Genomic DNA, 22,596 nt, shown 5'->3' on the forward strand with positions numbered 1-22,596 from the left:
CCCTGTTATTTAAAGAAATTCTGACAACCAGCATTCTAATTTTCTGAACAGAATGCAATTTTGTTTATCAAAGTCAAAATCATTTAAGACATGCATCTATAACTATTAAAGGATTACAAACTCAACGATAATTATTTTAGCTTTTAATAAGTCTCTGTAATTTTTAGTCCAACAGGAAAAAAAAAAACCAACTTGAATCCTCATATCTATCTCTACATTCAACCTCTTGTCCTATGTATTTGGGTTAAATTAACAGAAAAGCAAACAAACAAAAAACAAACCACCAGTCCTTCTTAGATATGTAATTGAAAGAATAGATGTGTAAAAACATTTTAGATCATTACAGGTGCATTTTAAAAAATTACTATAAAACTCACAAGTAGTATTTTCTTAAGGTCAGTTAACAACAAGAAATCTGAAACCATACTGTGAACTTTTCGTTCTCTGTTATATTAAAATCTATCTTGCCCTTTGAATAAATCTTTTACCCTTGAATGATTTTTTTAAACTTGAATTTAATAGTAGTCATTTACAAAATACAGGTCCACTGAGTTACATAAATGTTGAAAATATTTCACTATCAAAATATTCTAAACTTAATATCACTGCTGGATACATGTGAAAAATAAGTAGAAAGCTATCAAACTCAGGGGGATAAAATATATACAATTTCCAAAATTCTAATTTTACTTGATTGTTCAAATTTAGCACTAAGCAATAGTTACTATTCTCTGTTTTCCTTAAGGTGACAGGCTGGCCTTTCAAGAATAATGTATGCCAAATACCCAAGTCTGAATCACTATATTTACGTCAGCTACTCTTTTGTATTTAAATGATGCTGCATGGAAAAAAGACACAAAGTTTTTAGGCTAACTAGTTGGTCCTGGGGTTCACTGATAAGCTAATCTGGCTGACCCTGCAGTTCACTGGTCAGCTAGCAAGCCCTAGGAAATTTTCCTAGCACCAGGTTTACCACATCTGGCATTTTACATGAGTGCTCAGAATAGAACTCTGGTCCTCAAGCTTTTGCAGGAACTGTCTAAAGAATAGCTGCTCAAGACTCATGAGGGGACAAGAATGTAATTCAATGGTAGAGTAACTGCCTGATAGATATAAGGCCCTGGGTTCAATATCCAGGATGTGGGGGTGAGATGGAAATTCATTCAATGGAATTCCATTATATGCAACCATTAAAAAGAAATCATGCAAAACAAATTGATATTCAAGGAAATATATTTGTTTTGGGTTTTGTTGTTGTTGTTGTTGTTGGTGGTGGTGGTGGTTTTTTGAAAACAGGGTTTCTCTGTGTAGCTTTGGAGCCTGTCCTAGAACTCGCTCTGTAGACCAGGCTGGCCTTGAACTCACAGAGATCCACTACACGCCTGGCTCTGCCTCCCGAGTGCTGATGCGCCATCACTGCCTGGCAGGAAAAATATTTGTATATTTATACCTAAGAAACACTTAACAGAACAGAATGTGCGCGCATGTGGTGGGTATTGTGTTCCCTGAAATATTGTGCGTTCCCTGAAATAAACATATCTGGGGTCAGAGAACAGACAGCCACTAGAACAGAGCCAGAAATGGTGGCTAGAAAATGGGAAGAGTAAGCCATAGCAGAAGTTGGGTGGTGGTGGTACACACCTTTAATCCCAGTACTTGGGAGGCAGAGCTAGCCAGATCTCTGAGTTCAAGGCCACTTTAGAAACAGCTAAGCATGGTGACCCACGCCTTTAATCTCAGGGAGTGGGGGCAGAAAGAAAAAGGTATATAAGGCGTGAGGACCAGGAACTAAAGAGGAAAAAGCATTTAGTTAGTTAAGCATTTGGCTGGAGAAGTATTCGGGCTTTGGAGCAGCACAGTCCAGCTGAGAGCCATTGGAAGGAGGACTCAGAAGCTTCCAGTCTGACGAAACAAAACCAGCTGAGGGACTGGCGAGGTGAGGAAACTGTGGCTTGTTCTGTGTCTCTGATCTTCCAGCAATCACCCCAATAACTGGCCTTGGGTTTGAGTTTCATTAATAAGAACTCTTTAAGATTCCTACTACACGTGCACACACACACACATACACACACACATTATATACTAATGTATATATGTATACTTTATAAGTATACTTTCTTGAGGCAGGGCCTCTCATTGGTTTGGAGCTCACCAATTATGCTGGACTAGCTGGCCCTTAAGTGCAAATAAAATACTGGGAAGGGTATATACCACATTACTAAAGGTTTCCTTGGGAAAACAGTATTTCATATCTATAATCATTTTATTTGTGGTTTTTAAGTGAATATAAGTCACTTATATTTTCAAAATCTCTTTAAAATAACAGCTCCCATATTGAGAGCAATGCTTTGACAGGAGGAAGGTGGCAGATGGGAAAATCAGAAATGAAAACAGAAAAGAGACTTTCCCATGTGGGGTCCAATTCTTCACCCACAGCCTGGGCTTTTTTTGTTTTTACACTCAGTCAGTACCACACTGCCACTTTCCAAGTGAACAGCAGTGTCTGAACTCATTGATTAAGGTTTTTAGTAAGAGGTATCAGTGAGACTGCCTGCAATACTCAAGAACAATACTGGTATCAGCAGACAATTAGCTTTAAGTTTCAACTAAAATAAACAGACAACATAAAAAAAGACACTTAGGAGCCACTGCTGTATTCAATTCCTAAGCCATGGTCAACAAACAGCCTTGTCTTTTCCAGTGTCTGTGATTGCCCTTATATAGCCTGCCGGGGGATCTTGACCTCAATGATCTCAAACTATTTTTTGATTAACATTTTAGTTCCATCTAAGGAAAAACTGCTGTCTCAGGAGGGTGTCTAGTTATCAATTCCTGCCTTTATTACATCTCAGTTGGATTATTTCAATTCATTACATCCTAGCTTCTCTTTTAGTGCCACTGAAACTCTGTAGTTCTTAAAGGCCAACTTGCTTATTCCAAGAGTATTTCTAGGACTTGAGTTACATTCAGTGGTGGTTTAAAGTGTGTGTGCACAGCTAGAGATTAAACCCAGAGCCTTGCTCATGCTGGACAAGTGCCCTATCACAGAACCTTTGGCCTTCTGAGCTGGCATCTCACTGTGTAGCCCAGACTGCCTGGACGTTATAGGCTTCCTGCTTCCACCATGCACCATCAAAGGGGTCTTGTTTGTAAGGAAAGCTAAGTTAAGTCCACAACTGTGAAATATTTACTATTGTTTATAAAGTCAGTCTTAGATAAAGTCATACATTCTCAAAGGGCACTTTGTACATTTCAGTGTCATCGAGATACAATGTAAAATGTTGGCATTTTTTTTTTTTTTTCTTCAAGACAGGGTTTCTCTGTATAGCCCTGGCTGTCCTGTAACTCACTTTGTAGACCAGGCTGGCCTCAAACTCACAGAGATCTGCCTGCCTCTACCTCTCGAGTGCCAGGATTAAAGCAGAGTGCCACCATGCTGGCCATGCTTGGTAAACTTTAAGAGAAAAAAAAATGCAGACTTTGCAAAACATAAAAACAAGAAAAACCTTCCTTTAAAAAAATCAGCTTGTTACTAAACTAGTAATACTAGGAGGCTTTTTAATATGGTGTATACACTGTTGGTCAAATACACCAGCAGACAGGGATGCAGAAGGGAATACACACTGCAGTCGAGGAAACACTGCTTATAAAGATGCACACTTTGCACATGCTGACTGTTGGAAAACGCATTCATGGGATGAACACAAAAGAAAACGTTCCCTCTGAAAGCTGGTACTTGACTGACATTGAGTGGAGGTCAAGAGAAGCAGTTCCTCAACCACAGCAGGTAGGACCACACAGCCAAGAATAAGCACAGACCTGCATAAGTGTGAGAGTTCAGATTTTTTACATGTTTATGTATTCTGAAGGATTTAGACTTTTAATAATTGAGCCTTAAGAGATCTGATTTGGTGGTGGGTGCTAACACATAAGTAATGATATATACATATGCAAGTATAGATATGTATGGAAATAACATCAATACCCTTTCAGAATGAGAAACAGTAATTTGCACTTACTATTTTCTAAATGATTATTTAATATTAAAGCTTAAGAATTATATTGTTGGGGCTCAGCACTTCCTGCTTTTGCAGAGAACATGAGTTCAGTTCCTAGTACCCACATCAGATGGTACATAATCACCCTCAACTTCAGTTCCAGAGGATTTTGACCTTTGTGAGCACTGCAAATATGTGGCGTACACTTACACAGACAGATATACACACAAAGCACAAATAAAATCTTTAAAATTTTTTCAAACAAGGAAATTATGTTGATTTTAGCCAATAATCTGAAGAAATGATTGAAAATATGGAAACGGGGCTGGAGAAATAGCTCAGCAGTTAAGAGCACTGACTGCTCTTCCAAAGAACCAGGTTCAATTCCCAGCACCTACATGGCAGCTCATAACTGTCTGTAACCTCAGTTTCAGGGGCCCTGACACCCTTACAAGGACATACAAGCAGGCAAAATACCAATGCTCACAAAAAGTTTAAAAAAATATAGAGAAAGTAAACTATTAAAAAAAGAAAATATGGAAACAGATTTTTAAGTACAAAATATTCTCTGAACTGCTTTAGTAAAAATTACTATCCCTATAAATGCAATCAGGGCAACAGTTAAATACATTAACGTATGCTGCAATAAAAGCTTTATAGATGAACAAGCATTGCTGACAGTTCCAGGAGGCACTACCTACTTATAATGGTTTCATGTTAATTATTTATTGTAATTGGGAAACTCAGGTCTACCTAATTGTTTTCTACTAGCACTCAGATTCCAGGTATATTTATAACTGGGTTTCCCCATTATCTATAAATCCTCAAATTTTATAAAGACTATTATGTGCCAAAAGCTTATGAAAAAATTGATAACTTTCAGGATTTTCCCCCTTTCTGTTTTCTGACATAGGTTATTGCCAAGTAGCTCAGTCTGTCCTTGAACTCTTGGCTCCTCCAACTTTAGCCCAAGTGCTAAGCATGTGTGGATGGCATGCCCAGCACATTCCCCAAGTTTCAGAGGAAAAATAAGATTATAAGCCATAAAGTAACAAATATGAGTGCTTCTATGCTAGTGACAGGGCATTAAAGCACATGTTTTTGAGGTTTCATTCAGTGGGTAAGTTTCCAATACTATAGGTAAACAATCTGAGACAAGGGTCCTCTGTGACACTGCCATGGTTTGAGCACTACGTAATAATTCACATTGTTGTTAGCTAAAGAAAAACTAAAAAATAAGATGCTGTCTTCCATTAGCATTGAAATGAAATTTGTTAAGTTTTAAGTAGAGACTGAATACTTTTTATATTCAACAATATACAACCTTGAATCCAATAACCACAACAGCTACTAAGCCATTACTGATGATAAGATTCAGTGTTGTGGGTTTGGTACTACAGTGCTTATGTCCCAGGAACCTTTATGCAGTGCTCTAGTGCTGTGCCACAAGAACTGCCATACTTCATCTCCCCAAGGATAAGCACTATACCACTTTACATCTTTACAAAAAGAGTTAGTGCACTTGAGCAAGATGTTCAGACACAGAGACCATAACCTCCAGTCTTTTATCACAGTACATGTTATAATTGTATCTATTCTACAAGTGGTTACTATTGTTCAATTGATTCTATGCTAAGTTCGAATCTTACTAATTCAGAAGTCAAACAGTTTTAAAACACAGAGCACATAGGGTTAAGTACTATCCATGATTCCTAGACACACACTTGAGGTCTTGGACATATACCCCTTAAGGATAGTGGGCCACTGTCTAATGTACCTTTCTCCATCCTACTGCATGTAAGATTTTTCTGCTCAGCTCATCTGCAGTCCATTTCAGGAGCTGAAGTAGGTGAGAAAGAGACCAGCCTGAGATGAACGGTTGGTGCTGGCTCTGCTGATCTTGCAGGCTTGTAGGAGCTCTACAGAATGATCAAGCAGTCTATGGAAAAGCCACCTCCTTTTAGCTACCTTATCTCTAGCTATCCCTATGGTTTGGTAGACCAGTGACAACATATACACATCAATAATTGTTTCTGCCTCACACATGATTGTTGCTACACCCTTCTGAGAATGTACCACTTCAGTTCTGTCTCTACAGTGGTTTATGAGCTCCTGAAGGAAGGGGCTGTGTCTCTCATTCATTTGCTTTTTTTTCCAACTCGCTCATTCATTCATGAACCATTTGTTGAGTTCCTGCTATATGTTATGCATGCTGACTGGCACTGAGAAACCTGCTCTAGCAACATTCCATGAGGGGCGCAGAGGTGCTAAGAGACAGCACTAGAGGGTCAGGCATGGTGGCACATGCCTGGTACCCCAGCAACTAGAAAGTTGAGGCTAAACACCAATGAGCCTGACACAATGAGAGTCTGTCTCAAAAAATTGGGAGGAGGAGTTGTTATGGGGACTTAATTTTCCAAGACTATAGGGGCCAGAAAAAGTTTACAGAAGACTGTCTATTTTTGTCCTAGTCACATGGCACAAGTGGCGGGACAAAGTGATACTGCAAGCCTTTACAGAACCTCTAAGAGCAGAGAGAAACATCTCTCAACTTCTAATCCCCTTCAACTTTAGGGATCGACAGCTCCCAGAGGAGTCAAGGAGGAGATCCAGTGGAACTGGAGCAGCTGCAGACCCAGCTGCCTCCCACAACAACATGGTATGGCAGCTAACAAGGGCCAACACCCTTTATCTGCACTAGAACCTCGTGACCCGCTTTAACTTTCGGATGGTAAAAAAATCTTACATAGTTCCACATTGTCCAGATACAATATACTAGAAAAGCAGTAACCATGGAGACAGTAAGAAGAGGGAGGAAGTGAGGAATAGGTGGAATATATATGCCATAGTAGTTTGAATGTGATGGTCCCCAAGAGTCGTAAATTTGAACACTTGGTGGTTCCCAGATAGGAGAACTAGTTGTTTACGAAAGATTAGGAGGTGTGTCCTTGTTGGAGTAGGTGTGTCACCTGGGATGGATGTTAAGGTTTCTAAAGCCCACACCAGGCCAGTCTGTCATATTCTCATTCTCTCTCTCTGTCTCTGTCTCTCTCTCTGTCTCTCTGTCTCTGTCTCTCTGTCTCTCTCTCTCTCTCTGCCTGCAAATTACAGATCAGCTGTGAGCTCTCAGTTACTGCTCCAGCACCATGCCTGTCTGCCACCATGATGATCCTGGACTAACCCCCTGAAACTGTAAGCAAACCTCCAATTAAAGGCTTCCTTGGTCATGATGTCTCTGAACAGCAATAGGACAGTACTAAGACATATGCCTGTGGACATATTTTGTCTGTGCACTCACAAATAAAGCTTGTCTGGAGATTAGAGTGCAGAGCTGGCCACTAGAGGCCAGGCAGTGGTGGCACACACCTTTAATCCCAGCACTTGGGAGGAGGAAACAGGAAGTGATATGGCTGGGCAGAGAAAGGAAGTGATAAAGTGGGGTGGAGACAGGAGGTTGGCCCTTTCAGGCTGAGGACTGCACACAGGTAAGAAGTCTCTCTAGTGGCTGGCTCCTTTACTGATCTTTCAGCATTTACCCCGATATCTGGCTCTGGGTTTTTATTATTAAGACCAATTAGGATTCCTGCTACATATTCCATTATAAATTTGTTCAAACCCACGTTACAACACCAGAGTGAATCCTCATATAAACCATGAGAACTGGGTGGGTAACAGTGTGCTATAAAAGATCCACCTATCACAGCAGCTGACGGTGATGGTAGTGAAAGGGTTACAGATGGACTCACACAGGAATGAAGACGCAAATGGGAACGCTGAAGGAAAAGAAAAGCAGATCAAGGGCCACTCCAGGTGGAAGGGGCAGTGTAGCTCTGCTGTGGGATCATCTTTGTGTATGCTGTGAAGATGCGTCACTCTGATTGGACAATACCCAGGCAGGATTTCCAGGCACTGAGGACGCTGGGAAGAAGGGCAGAGATGCCAGGAGACTCGAGGAAGCAACATGGGCAGTACAAAGTAAAGGTAACCGAGCCATGTAAAAGAATGTAGGTTAAAACACATGGGTTAATTTAAAAGAGCTAGTTAGAAACAAGTCTAAGATATCGGCTGAACTTTCAAAATTAGTAGTAAGTCTCTGTGTCATTATTGGGGAGCAGACAGTCCCAATGAAAAAGTCCGAGTACAAATGGCATCTAATGTGGGAACATGTATTTCCATATAAGCTTTAAAAAGGGTTCCAAACACACAAAAACAGAGCCAAATGTGACTTCCTAGTCCTGTAATCTCTCGTGCAGGATGAGGTACAGAGACATCTCTCCTGGCCACTGCTGGCAGGCTTGGGTTGCCAGCATGCCTTGAGCTAAGCTGCATGAAAGTTTAAGGTTTTGCTTATGCAGACAGAAAAAGTTACAAATACACAGTAAAGCAGGTTCAGATGGGAAAAAAAACCTCTGAACAGTTACAGCATGTTTAACAATGTGTGTAGGCTTAAGAGAAAAAAAAGAAAGAAGGAAAGAAAAAGGATATAGTCAGTCTTAAAAAGTAGTTTAAAAATAATAAAGTCTTTAAAAAGAGAAGTTTAAAAAAAAAAAAGGATAAGCCACATAAGGATGGTTAATAGTATAACACAGGGAGTTTGGACCTTATATGACACTTTGTTGATTTTGAGTTTTTTGAATGCCAATGAACAGACAACAGCTGCTGAGAGACATTGGATTGTGGAAGGGACTGCTGAATTAAACCAGCCTAGATACTTTAGGAATACCTTAACTTTAAAATGAAAGTCAAAGAATGTATTACGTTGGGGAAGAGGTTATGCTTTTGTTTCCACAGGAAATGAAAGGCTGTGGATGCCTTCTAGGATAATAGAGGTCAGATTTGACCAGGGAGACATCCTGAGTATCTTGGCTACAGACATGGGGGAGGAAGCCAAAGGAGACTATAGGACAGGTGACCTGTAAAGCTGATCCTCTGCATGGGAACAGCTCGAAGATGAGATAAGACATGATAAATCTTGTTAGCTACAGAGTCCTTATAACTTTTTATTACATGCCATCCTTTCATATGGATAGAAATTTATATTACAGTTTGGTTATGCAGTCCAAACAAACTTACAGAATTGACAGATGCCTTTGACCTGCACAAACACTGAACAAAAAAATCATCTATCACTGGCTTGTGCACACCACACATTCCATACTTGTGGTAATGCATACACATGATGCCTTTAAGAGTCTGTGTGTTTTCAGAGCAAGGGGACCAGACACCAATGAAAACAGGTGGCCCAGTTGATCCAGACTCTCCGAGTGCCTCTGTTGCAGTTTCCTTGGAATTCTACATTTAGAACGGCTTCAAAGCTGCTGGCTGAGATGGTCTGGCCTCACAGACTACTCTAGTCAGGGTTTGACCATTATCCTAATTTTCTAAGGGTCCCCCAAAGATGCCACTGCCCCTAAACAACATGAAGCAGTCTAGAAAACAGGACACCCACATTATCAAGAGGCAGGACAGATGATTTTTGGTCATTCAGTGGGTTATGGATATTTGTCTTCGTCTAGAGGGGTTGGTTACAAGTTGTTTTTAGTCATGGTCAGGGAGGAAACTAAGTAAAGTAGTAGACTGAGGGACCTTGTTCTGAAGAAAAAAAAAAAAAAAGAGGATATAGAAATGATGGAATAAAAGGGGAGATTATTGAATCTACTTTTAAACTAAAACAGTAACTACTAGTCTTAAATATTTTACATTGGTGTGGATTTTTGTATATTGATACAAACTTAAGGTTGTTTTTGTTAGAGTGTATATATGTTTCTACTCTTGTTTAAGGTAGTTTTGTACATTGATAGAAATTTAAGGTTATTTTTGTTGGAACATATTATACATACTTTTTTTTTTTTTTTTACATTTCTACTCTTGTTTAAGGTATTATACCTATGCAGCTCATTTAACAATGTAATATAAATTTCCAGACCTTGAAAGTTATTATTATAAACTATTAGGATAATATGACATGCGGGTTACTAATTAGTCACCTATAAACAATCAAACTTGTAATCATGTAAGGTATGTTTACAAGGTCAAACAAAGATAAAATTTAGATAGATAAGTAGTCTTCAGATATACAGAATATGGCATTTAAGATGTTTTAATAACATAAGGTTTTTCATGACAGTGAGAAACGTTTGCTCCTGACAGCACCAATCTACTTCGGAGAAGATGGTGGGCATCAAAAAACTCCATATGGTGTTTGCTTTCTTTGTGGCTAAAGTTAGCCACTGAACAAGAAACTGCCTTTGCCTCGACTGCTGACAGTACACTGTCCAACTGGACAAGCAGAACACAAAAAAAGTGAGTGCTGAACTTTTCCAAGACAGGGTAGGACAGTTCTTCAAAAATTTCCTGCTTCACAGAAAAGTCTGTCAGATATTCTAGGTCTGTAGACTGAAGATGGATGTCCCAATGTTACAGAGGAACTTTCGGGTGACTGTTCATGCAACTGAATGTCTCTGTTGTTTCTACAGTTTTGGAAGTTGTTTGCTCTGCACTTCCTGTTAACTTAAGAATATTTTATCCTTCTCAGGTCTCTGATGGAGTTGAAGACCAGATAGTTATAGTTACAGTTTTCTTTGTTGCCAAATTAAAAAACAACTTTAAAAAGAGATGTAAAGTGTTAAGAGACATAAAAACTCAAGTTGTTTATCTAGAAAAATATTTTAAGGTCTAAAAAGATAATTTGGATTGGTAATACAAGCTATGATAAAGTATATTAGGTACAAAACTTTTGACTCTCCAAGATAGGATACATAATTCAGTACTTTCTCAGAATTTGCTAAATACAAATGGACTGGATACTATAAATGTAATTCTTATCTGATAATTGTTTTTATTGTATATAGTTTTACTGTGTTAGATTTAAAATCTTTCCTTTTTATATAGACAAAAAGGGGGAAATGCTGTAGAATAATCTTTTTGTACACTATGAAGATGTGTCACTCTAATTGGTTTAATAAAAAGCTGAATGGCCAATAACCAGGCAGGATTTCCAGGCAGAGGACACTGGGAAAAAGAAGGACAGAGACGCCAAGAGATGTGACGGATGAGCATGGCTAATACAGAGTAGAAGTAACTGAGCCATGTAAAAGAACATAGATTAAAAGATATGGGTTAATTTAAGTTAAAAGAGCTAGTTAGAAACAAGCCTAAGTTAAGGCCTAGCTTTCATAATTTATAGTAAGTCTCCCTGTCATTACTAGGAAGCTCATGGTCCCAATGAAAAAGTTTAACTACATAGCTCTGTGAAGATAAGTCATTCAGGTTAGCCAGTGTGAGACATAAGATGGGAAGGAAAGTCGGAAGGGTTGGTGGAGGTCTTAAAAGACCATCAAGGGGTTTAACTCCTGTTCTATTTGTTTCCAAACCTGACTACTCACCAAGTGAAGAGGCAGAGCTTCTAGAAAATATTCAACATACATGACTCCCAGACTGAGACATCTGGTAGATATTAAGTGGGAAAGAAAGCTAAGGTAAAAACATCGAATTGGGTGTGCGTGTGTGTGTGTGTGTGTGTGTGTGTGTGTGTGTGTGTGTGTGACTGAAAACAGGACTCCAGATGAAAGTACAAAATAAAGTTACCAGAAGAAAAGAAAGTAGCTACAATGAGGAAAAGGGCCAGAGTTCAGGGTTTTGCTCAAGATCTAGCACAAAGCTGAGAGGAACAGTTTATACTTATACTTCCAGATGATATGGGAGCATTGAAATGAGTTCATACAGAAAGAAACCAAATAGCCAAAGTGAGCCAAGGAGAAAGAGCAATTCTGGAAACATCACAACAGCTGACCCCAAACTATATGACACAGACATGGAGGGGAGCAGCAGAGCAGAAGCTATAAGGAAACTTGTTACTCTGTATGCTAATAAAAATAAAAGAAAAACAGCATGTAAACTGGCTTGGTGGCATACTCCTATAATCCCAGCACTTGAAAGGTGGAGGCAAAGAGAGATCAAGAGTTAAGGTCATTCTCTGCTACACACTGGGTCCCAGGCTAACAAACAAACAAAACACTCACTGGTATAAAAACAGCCACGAAGACCAATAGAACAGAAAATCCAAAAAGAAATTCACATAGCTACAGTAATGTGGTTTTGATAGTATCTAAAATATACACTGAAGAAAAGCCAAGCCAACCTCTTCAGCAAATGGTGTTGGGACAACTGGATAAACACATGTCAAAGAATCAAAGGCTTTACTTAGTTCTTTACCTGTATCTATGACTTGTGGAAAATTTCTCTGTGCCTTGACTTCCCCATCTGAATTCTAGTTGCAAACCTGGTATATGTCACTATCGTTATTTTAAAGTCAAATAAATGGCATTTTGATAGACCCTTCTGCATTTGTACTGCTCCTAACAATATGGGTGCTGCCTAATAATGTATGAAGTTACTTATATTGTCATTGTTAATTTATGTAACTATTAAGCATATATTAAACCAGACTGTCACTTACAGCAGCAGATACTCAAAATCTTACTTTCACCCTCAGAATTATTTTATCAATGTAAGACTACTTACTATATGTTTCATTATGTTTTCTTAGGGGTATCTGCAAGAGGCTAAACCACATGAAATTTGGTCAGACAGGAGGAATAAGTTTAATGTGGGGAACATAGTGAATACATGCTAAGTATTCATAAATCAAAAAATTCTGAGTACTCACAAGATACTCCAAAACACTAGATTTTTGATCATTTTGGGTTAGGTAAGTAAGCTCTATAGGTTAAGAAAATGCAAATACTGCAAATTTTTTTAAAAAGTCAGAAACATTTTTCTGGCCCAACATTTTGGATGAGGGATGTTCGAAGTGTAATGTAGCATACATTTGAAAATTATGAAGGAACTTGGAGTGGGGGCACATGATGCTCGCTAGAACACTTGGGAAGTAAAGATAGGGTCATTTTTGATATACATAGAGAATTCAAGGCTTGTTTGGGCTACCTGAGACTATCTCAGAAAGAAAAAACAAAAAAGTCAGGAAAAGAATATGGAAAATTTGAAGGGTACAGATTTTAAGTATTTTATGCACAAATAACTAAGGATGTGAGGTGATGCATATTCTAATTACCCCGAGTTGGTCATTTTACAATTGATGCAAATCTTATATACTGTACACATACGAAATTTAAAATTTTTAATAAAGAATAGTAATGAGACAAGCCAGGTATGGTTGGCCATGTCCTTAATCTCAGCTCTGCCAGAAGGAAAGGCAGGTAGACCTTGGTGAGTTCAAGGGCAGCCTGGTCTACATAGTGAATTGCAGACCAGCCAGGGATACAGAGTGAGACCCTATCTCAAAATAAGAAGAAAAAAATCATAATTTAATAGTAGATACCAAAGAACATAAATATATTCAAAACTAGGGTTTCAAAACTATCACAACTGCCTAATAGGTCATTTCACACATGAAAATCGCAACTTCAAATGTCAACATATTGGCATAATTCTCACTAGAAATGGCACGAAACCTATTTACTATTAAAGTATAATGGGTAAAGATGAAGCTTGGGTTTTAAATTAAGTACTTGAATTGCACTTGATATTCCAAGAATTATTTTCCTCAAAATGAAAAGAACAAAGAAAAAATGCATTATAAGATTAACTTCCTGAAAGGAAATCTCATTCTATTTATGATAAAATACAGTGACTTCTACAAAACCTACAGAGGGCTGAGGGTGAGTTTCAGTGGAGGAGTCCAGGCCTACTGTGCCTGGGGCCTTTTGTCTGATCCCTGGCACTGCAAAAGTTTTAAAAATTAAAAAATAATAAGACACCCATGGAAAATCTTGCCCCTTTCTTAAGAAAATCTTCAAACAAAGCAACCATGGAAACAGACACTCATCTTCAGGGCCCTGAGGCAATGACATGTGTCAATTGTATTTCCATTTGTATCTTGGACCTAAGAAGTTATAATTTTTTTCTTCCTAGTAATAATTTCCTTTTAAAATGTAAAAGAAAACATGCTGCTTTTTTAAAAATCACAACTCAAAATCATGTACTAGCAACTGTTTCCCCTTAGCCTTCAAAATGATAACCATGACATCTCTATACAGTTCTCAGAACTTCTGATGCTGAAACTATTACTATATAATAATGATATGAATATTGGACAAAGTTAAACAGTTTATGCTTTTAACCTTAAAAGAATGAGTGAAACTGATTTTTTAATTTAAAGTTATGAGAAGACTACCTCTATAAGACACAATAGTGTTCATGGTTAAGACATACAATCCCACCTTTAATTGCAAGCCAGTATCTTTACCAGACTCCTCAGAGTAAGGCACTAAAACTCCTATTCATTCATTCATTCATTCATTCATTCATTCATTCATATCTATCTATCTTGTTTATCGAGACAGGGTTTCTTTGTGTAGCTTTGCACCTTTCCTGGAAATCACTTAGTAGCTCAGGCTGGCCTTGAACTCACAGAGATCTGCCTGGCTCTGCCTCCTAAGTGCTGGGATTAAAGGCATGCACCACACCACCGCCTGGCCTGAAACTCTTAATAGAGGACAATGTATATTTACTTCAAGACTACACACCAGAGCAAAGGAATTCTAAATTATTACTTATAAAACTATGTTCCTCCATTAATCTTTGAGACAATATTTCACTCACTTTGAAAATAAAATTAGAATGAAAATAAACTACTACTACATAATATAACTAAATATTAAATGCAAAATGAATCACAGATTTGAGTAGTTTAACTTGCTAAGGATATATTTACCAGATTAAGAAAAATTAATGTGCTGGGCGGTGGCGGCACATGCCTTTAATCCCAGCACTTGGGAGGCAGAGCCAGGCGGATCTCTGTGAGTTCGAGGCCAGCCTGGGCTACCAAGTGAGTTCCAGGAAAGGTGCAAAGCTACATAGGGAAACCCTGTCTCGAAAAACCAAAAACCAAAAACAAACAAACAAAAAGAAAAATTAACGTAACATATATGGAAGCTAATGACAGAACACCTATTATTAATTTATAATTCAGAATGTTGTGGAGAAAAAGCTATCACATTTTTCTGTGACAATAATGGTATTTGCAATGCTCATACAGTTGGGAAGAGGAGGGCAAGACCTGGGAAAGGCCAACAAGTTATGTCAGGGCCCCCTCACTGCTGTTAAGTCAAGAGAATACATGGTCCATCTTAGGGTAGCACCAAAGGTCTCAGTTTAAAGGAGAGAGGTTTCTGGGGATATATTCATAAATACTATGTATTCAGAAAAGAAAGAATGGCATTAAGGGCTTTAAAAATATATCAAAAAAATGATTTTAGCTGACAGGCCCTGGCAATCTACTAACCCAATTTTCTTCCAATCTCACAAATGAGGCACAAGTCTAAAAAGACAAGGCAATCTGTTCAAGGTCACACATACCTACACACACACACAAAAAGATTCACATTTTGGTGTTAAGAATCATTCCTGGGCTAGAGAGGTGGCTCAGCCATTAAAGGTTCCCCCTACCAAAAAAGAAAACAAATAAGAATAATTCTTTTAGGAGAGAGTATCTGAGTGTAGAAGGCAAACACGATGAACTAACTCAAGCCTGGTTTAAGTGAGGCTATTAGGGCAGTGCAGTATTAACCACAAGCCCAGGATCAAGCCCTGGAAGATCAAAGTTAGAGATCTGAGACGGAATGGAATAATGACCAAACCACCATGAAAGCACACGGTGACTCTGGCCAGGCTAGCAGTCTTAGTCCCAATGGTGGTGTGTGTTCACCTGTGAACTGTGCTGTGCAGAAAACACTGCAGGAGAGGAGAGCAGGCCCAGGGAAGGCAGGAAGCGTTGCAGCAAGGAGACCAGGAAAGATTCACAGAGCTTACTGTGTCTGTCTACATTCAGGGTCAAAGTAAGTATTAACAATTAAAAATTATAAATAAATTTCAAGGCAAAAGTATTTCGAAGTTTCTTAACCTCCTGTTCTTTATTCTTACCAGGTTCTGATGCCAAGAATCAATGGCTAGCAGTTAAGGCATTTTACCATGCCTTATGACGCAGATCAGAGAAGGGTCACTGTAGAGATAACAACATAATGGGAAAAGAAAACAATCCAGTCGTCTCCTCAAAATAGTTTTTTGTTTTTAAACTTAAATAAGGTTTTTGAATTCCACTTTTTTAAAGAGCAAAACTCTGTTCCTCTCAGACAGGCATCAACTATCTCAAAACGATCTATCCAAGGAGCAAAGCTCAGATGCTTAGATTCTTCAACAAGGGATGAATGGACAGACAGACATACAGGTGGATGGCCCAACTGACAGTGTATAGTTACACTTGTGACTCACCATCTTCTTCCTCTTGTCTTGTTCTGTGGGTGGTTCTTCATCTTCGGTGACTTTGGGTTCTTCATGATGAGACATCAACATACAACTACAATGAAAAACAATACCAGACTTGAAGTAAAACTTGTCCCCACGCACTGAAAGAAGCACTCAAAGTTACCGAGAACACCAATGCCTCTTTGTAACAAATGAGGAGGAGAGTAGATAAATAAGGTTTTGTTGTAAAGGTTTTGTTCGTTTGTTAGGCTGGGGAGCTGGCTCAGTCAATAGTGTTTGCTGCATAAGCATGAGGACCTGCGTTTGACCCCTGGATCCAGGTAAAAGCTGGCTGCAGCAGCATACTTGCAAACTCAGCACTGTCTAGGGGTGACAGAAGGCCCCTGGGCTGGCTAAGTTGGCAAGCTCCGGGTTCAGCAAGGGACGAACATCGTCTCAGGAACTGAGGTAGGGAGCAAGTAGGGACAACACCCAACATTGACCACTTGTTTCCACACCCACCACCTGTAAACACATATACATGAAAAGTTTTCATTATATATGTTAAAAAAAACCCCACCATTTTAGAACAGGCCACAACAAAGGGAATTTGGGAACATTTAACTTGGGCATTTAGTACAGTAAATTATAAAGAACTTGGGAGAACAAGGCAGGAAAATCAGTATCCTAAGATTAACTGGAGCTACATAAGGGTGGGAAAAATCCAAAATATATATACACATGATAAATTTTTAAAAGATTATTTGTAGGAAGCTTCTGAACCAATTATCACTTAAAAACTGATTAATTTATAGCTTTCTTTTTAAAAATTTATTTATTTATTTGTTTTACATTTATTTTATGTGTACTGGTATCAGAGCCCCGGGAACTGGAGTTATAGATAGTTGTGAGCTGCTATGTGGGTGCTGGGAATTGAACCTGGGTCCTCCTGAAGAGCATCTGCGCCATCTCTCTAACACCTAAAGAGTGCTTTGTTGTTTTTTTTTTTTTTTAAAGACTTACTTATTTATGTATATGAGTACTCTATTTGCATGTATGCCTGCATGACAGGGGAGGACATCTGATTCCTCATCTCATTACAGATGGCTGTGAGCCACCAGGTGGTGGCTGGGAATTGAACCCAGGTCCTCTGGAAGAGCAGCCAGTGCTCTTAACTACTGACCCTTCTATCTAGCACAAAAGTTGAATAGTTTATCTTTCTAAAACAAAACAAAACCCAACCCCCAAGACTTACATTTAAACTACTTCCCCAAACACTTCTGCATCTGCAGACTATACACACAGTGACTTCAACAGAAGCATCATCAAGACACTACTGATGATGGAACAATCCACTTCATGTTCCAAATGAAATTACTGTGCTAGAAGAAACTTGTCCCTGGTGGCACCAGTAGCTTCAGGACAGTTATAAATCATTTTATTTTGATGATCTGCACCACTGCTCTCCACCATTAGCAGAGGTAATAGAAACACAGCTTCCTGTTCATCCAACACTCATTAGAGAAACACAAGAAATGACTACTGTCTAGTGAATCACCATCAATGGAACAAACCCCACAATTTCCTAATTTTGAACAGAAGAACTCAGAAATTTAGTAGAGCTATAAGTTTCTAACCAATAAACTATGGAAAAGAAGGTTTGTTTTCTCTTGATGTTCTACACCAAATCTAGGGGAAGGGCAATTCCAAAGTTAATATTCAAAATTAATTTAGGATGTAAGCCAGCTGCTAATATCAGAAACTTAATCAGGCTCCCTGTCACAGGAGACTTGGTGGGTGTCCTTCTCCACAATTAAAAATAACGCCTTCTGGGCATACTGCATCTAGTCCAGTCAGTGCCTGCTTGTGCAGTCCCACAGCAGGCACCTTGAGCTGACACATTCTGAGAACAAGAAAGACCTTGGCCTTCAACTCACTCATGGCCTCGTCTTTCCGCAGCCGCAATGCTGTCTGCTGAGACCACAGAGCACACATAGCACAGTGGCTGGCTAATGCTCCAGCACAAGGTAAGAAAACACATTATATCAACTCAAAATAAAGTGAAAGCTCTTAAAAAGCCTAGATCCCAATTTAAGTTTTAGAACTGAGTAAGGTATGTTTCCTTCCATTATTTATTTTATGCCAACAGACTTCAAATATTGGTTTCTATGGAAACACTTTTTTGTCTCAAATTCTTCTGCACCATAAAACATGTTAGTTTGTTGCTTCTGCTTCTCTCTCCTGCTTCTGCTACTTCTCCTCCTCCTCCCCTTAAAAGGTTTATTTTTTATTTATGTATGAGTATGTGCCACATAAATACAGAGCCTGTGGAGGCCAGAAGAGGGTATCAGATTCACCTGCAGCTGGAGTTAGATGCACCTGTGAGTGGTCTCATGCGGTTGCTTAGAACTGAACTCAGGTCCTCTGGAAACACAGCAAGTGCTCTTAACCAAAGAGCCATCTCTCCAGGCTTGTTACTCACATAGTAAAATGTTCTACTCTGCCTTCATTAATGCTAATATGCTGATATATGTCTATATATTTCCTTTAATAACCCAAAACTACCTAAAAATAGACTGTTTACATTTCTGCAAATTATACTCATTTAGGTCTGAAAAAGGTGTAAAACTACTCTTTTTTGTTTGTTTTGAGACAGGGTTTCTCTGTAGCTTTGGAGGCTGTCCTGGAACTCTCTTTGTAGCCCAGGCTGGCCTCGAACTCACAGAGATCCACCTGCCTCTGCCTCCCGAGTGCTGGGATTACAGGTGTGCACCACCACCGCCCGGCTAAAACTACTCTTTTTTCTGACTCAGGATTACTTACGTATGACATGCAACTTCTCTACAATTGAGGGGTGTGTGTGTGTGTGTGTGTGTGTGTGTGTGTGTGTGTGTGTATCACCAGCCCAAAAAAACAAAAAGTTTTATTGAAAAGCACAAAGTTGAAACTATCTTATGAAGAAAAGTTCCAATGAAAATGAAATCTCATTTTGCCCACAAAGATTCAAGAAAGGCAGTCACATTTTAACTGAAATGCAGAGACTAGATTTCTAATAAGCTAAAATATATGGAGGCTTTGAATCCAAAAATAGTTATAGCAATAAAATACTATCAATAATTATTTCAAATAACAATGACTGTCTTGTGAATACATACAGCCACTCCTCCATTACATACTTGCGCAGAAATTACTGAATACCTGTAGGCACTACAGTGCTAAATCAGAATCTTTCTCAACAAAAAACTCCAAAGGGTCAAACACAACTACCAAATGTCGGTAAGAAACACCAAGTCTTTTTAAGTCCTTTCTATTTAAAGACTACCTGCAGTAACAGGTTTCAGCAAATCTATAAAAATTCCACCCTGAGTCATCCTGTTAATTTCCAGTGAGAAAATGATGACTTTACAAACATTAGTTAAGGGAAATTATACTATATCTCATAACTTTATGAATCTTTCAGCTTTAGCTGGTCCCCTCATTCTTCTTCTTTTAGCCCTGACTTGTGGACCTGTATCGTTTATTAAGGCATGGATCTCCAACTGATGGTTTTAAAGCAACAATACAAACCTGTAAACCTGGAAAAGTATTTCCAGGATTTGAGATGATGGGGAATGAGAGGCCCAGGCAATTATGACAGGCCCCTAATAACAATAACTGGGTTAAGAACTAGGTCTCAGTTCACAAACAAAGAGCAATCAATCACCAATACCCCTGACAGTAAGGATGAGGAGAACTGCTCTTAGACCTGGGCCAACTCCCCTTTCCCTCCCCAGGCACCTCAAGGCAATAACCAAATAAGGACAAGGTCTGGGACCTGTCCAGACTTGCCCAAGAACAGAAAAGCTATAGCCTAACCAATTAGAAATGTACTAATGTGATTGCCACTAGGTAGAATGATAACACTAGAATTCTGTTAGTTGTAAAGAGCCTGCAAGCTTCTCTCGGGGCAGCCATTTTTGCCTTTGTGTTGGATGTGTGGCCCTAGCATGCTGGTACCTTCTTGAGATAATAAACACTCTTGCTGATTGCATACATGGATGGTGGTCTTTTGTGGGACTTCTCCAGGACCCTAACACATTCATTGAGTGTCCCTTTAACTTTTCCTAGCCTAAATGAACCTTTCAGTACCTCAGAGTACCAAATTTAGATGCTTCAGTTTTAACCTAGGGAAACAGTCTAAAGAAAAAAGTCTTGAATTCAAGGCAGGAATCTGGACAGGAGCTGAAGCAGAGGCCCTAGAGGGGTGCTACTTATTATCTTTCTTCCCATAGCTTGCTTGGCCTGCTGAACAACCCAGAACCATGTGCCCAGAGGTGGCACTACCCCTAGTGGTCTGGGCCCTTCTACATCAAACATTAAGAAATGCCACACAGATTGCCTGCAGGGAAATATGATGGAAGCATTTTCTCAGTTGAAGTTCCTGCTTCCCCAATGACCCTAGCTATGTCAAGTTCACAAAACAACTAACAAAGCACAAATTACCTCACGTAAGACTGAACTGGAAGCATTATTAATGGTCATGTCACATAACCACCCTTCTCCTTTTCATTTACTTTTGTTGCTGTACTGGAGATATAACTCAGAGGGGCAAGCATGCTAGGCAAGAGTTCAACCACTGAGCACCACCTCTACGTTTCATCCTTCTTACAGAACCTGAATCTGTCTGGCTTCACTATGCTTCCATGCCATCATCAACTTCTGAAATGGCAAGTTCCAGCCCTAGTCAGTGCTCAACAAAAAAATCATGACAATCCTATCCCCTAGTCAACAAGGGCTCATAAGAGGGGCATGTTTATGGAAGGGTCAGTTAGACAAAAGGGACAAAAATTTTTGAAATCGTTTCTAGAAAAGGTTTACTTCAATCTTTAAAAGACATGGAGAGGAGAGTGTCTGCCACTAGTACTGTCATGTAACTTTTGGAGCTACTTTCTGCCCATGCAGAAAATAGCCTGAAGATCAGGCGTGCTGAGGGACAGAGTGGAGAGAACCTGGATCTATGATGCTGTTGGCAAGGTCACATTAACTGATGGGGGAGCTTTTGCCCATGAGCATACTGCTGCCAGAGAGAGCCAAGACCTTATTGTTAAAGCTTAAGTTCTATTACAGCTCCTTATATAAATACCTTATGAAAAATGTAAGAGAATAAAACAAAAACAAAAACCATTTCCTTCTTCTAATAAACCTATTACTCTCTACTCAAAAACAACAGCATGCAGTAAGGGCTTCTTTTTGCACTGACATTTAGCTCACAGCTAAGTCTTTCTTCCATGTGTCTGTCTGTCTGTCTGTCTGTCTCTCTCTCTCTCTCTCTCTCACACACACACACACACACACACACACACACACAACATTAAGCTTTGCTATTTAAATTCCTTTTTCTTATGCATTGTCTCAAATACTCTTATGGTCCGAATAAAAGCTAACTAAGTGAATGTAGTACATTAGCAGTGCAGAGGACGTGCCAAGGAGGAGCAGAGAAAAGAGGCAAAAGAATTCCAGAGGCAGGTCTTCTCAAGTAGGCCAAAGCCAAGGACATGACACACACAACAAGACAAGAGATTTTGAGTCAACCCACAAGTATAAAAGCCTATGGCATAGCTAGGGTTTGGTGGGCAATTCATGGAAAAGCCATGCAAGAACAAGCTGTGCAAAGTATTAAGAGTCAGCATAAAATATCATCCAACAACTTGCTCTGTGCACATGTGGGCTTTTGATTTTATGAAGTAGAAGGGCACAGCTGAGTAGGGCAAGCTGGAGAGAGACCTCCCAGAAAGACTAAAGACAGAAGTTAGGACAACAGACAGTGGTAACTGCAGGATCAGGAAATGGTTTGTTTCTCAGTATTTTGCTGTTGCTGTTGTGTACATGGTTTCCACTCTTTTTCCTTCTGAAAGACCATCTGGTGAGTCCAATGAATCGAATGAAGAAAAAAATCATTACAAAAGTCTAAATTGTACATGTTTCAGATATGACGACTTCCTTGATAGCTGTGTTTTGTACTCTACAGCCATAAAACATTTATGAGTCTTTTCTAATCAAGTTCACTGCTTCCTAAAATGCTAATTAAATTCTTTCTTCCTTTTTACTTCCCAAACCTTGTCAAGAGGTTATCAATTTCCCCTCTTTGTGTTTCTGAAAAGAAATTTTACATACAAAAGGAAAAAGAAAGAATGCTACACTGATTATCAACACACAAGTCTCTAGTCTCACTAACATGCTGCTCTGGTTTGATGAAGAAGCTCTAACTGGAAACAAACAGATGCAGATTCATCAACTCTCAAGATGAAACTCTCCTGAAGGGATCTATTTCCTGAACATTCTCAAGCAATGTTGT

At 39.1% G+C, this 22,596-nt stretch overlaps 1 protein-coding gene across 2 annotated transcripts in view; it reads right to left on the minus strand.

The window, feature by feature from the left end:
- The window catches only part of Ipo11 (importin 11), a 184,346-nt gene that overhangs the window by 21,778 nt on the left and 139,972 nt on the right, over positions 1–22,596 (minus strand). For both annotated transcript variants that reach the window (XM_036207023.1, XM_036207022.1), the window contains one exon: positions 16,290–16,374. In XM_036207023.1, the coding sequence (XP_036062916.1) occupies positions 16,290–16,374 (85 nt within the window). The remainder of the gene's footprint in view (positions 1–16,289; positions 16,375–22,596) is intronic.

Source organism: Onychomys torridus, chromosome 15 (genome assembly GCF_903995425.1).
Source record: "Onychomys torridus chromosome 15, mOncTor1.1, whole genome shotgun sequence".
NCBI lineage: Eukaryota > Metazoa > Chordata > Mammalia > Rodentia > Cricetidae > Onychomys > Onychomys torridus.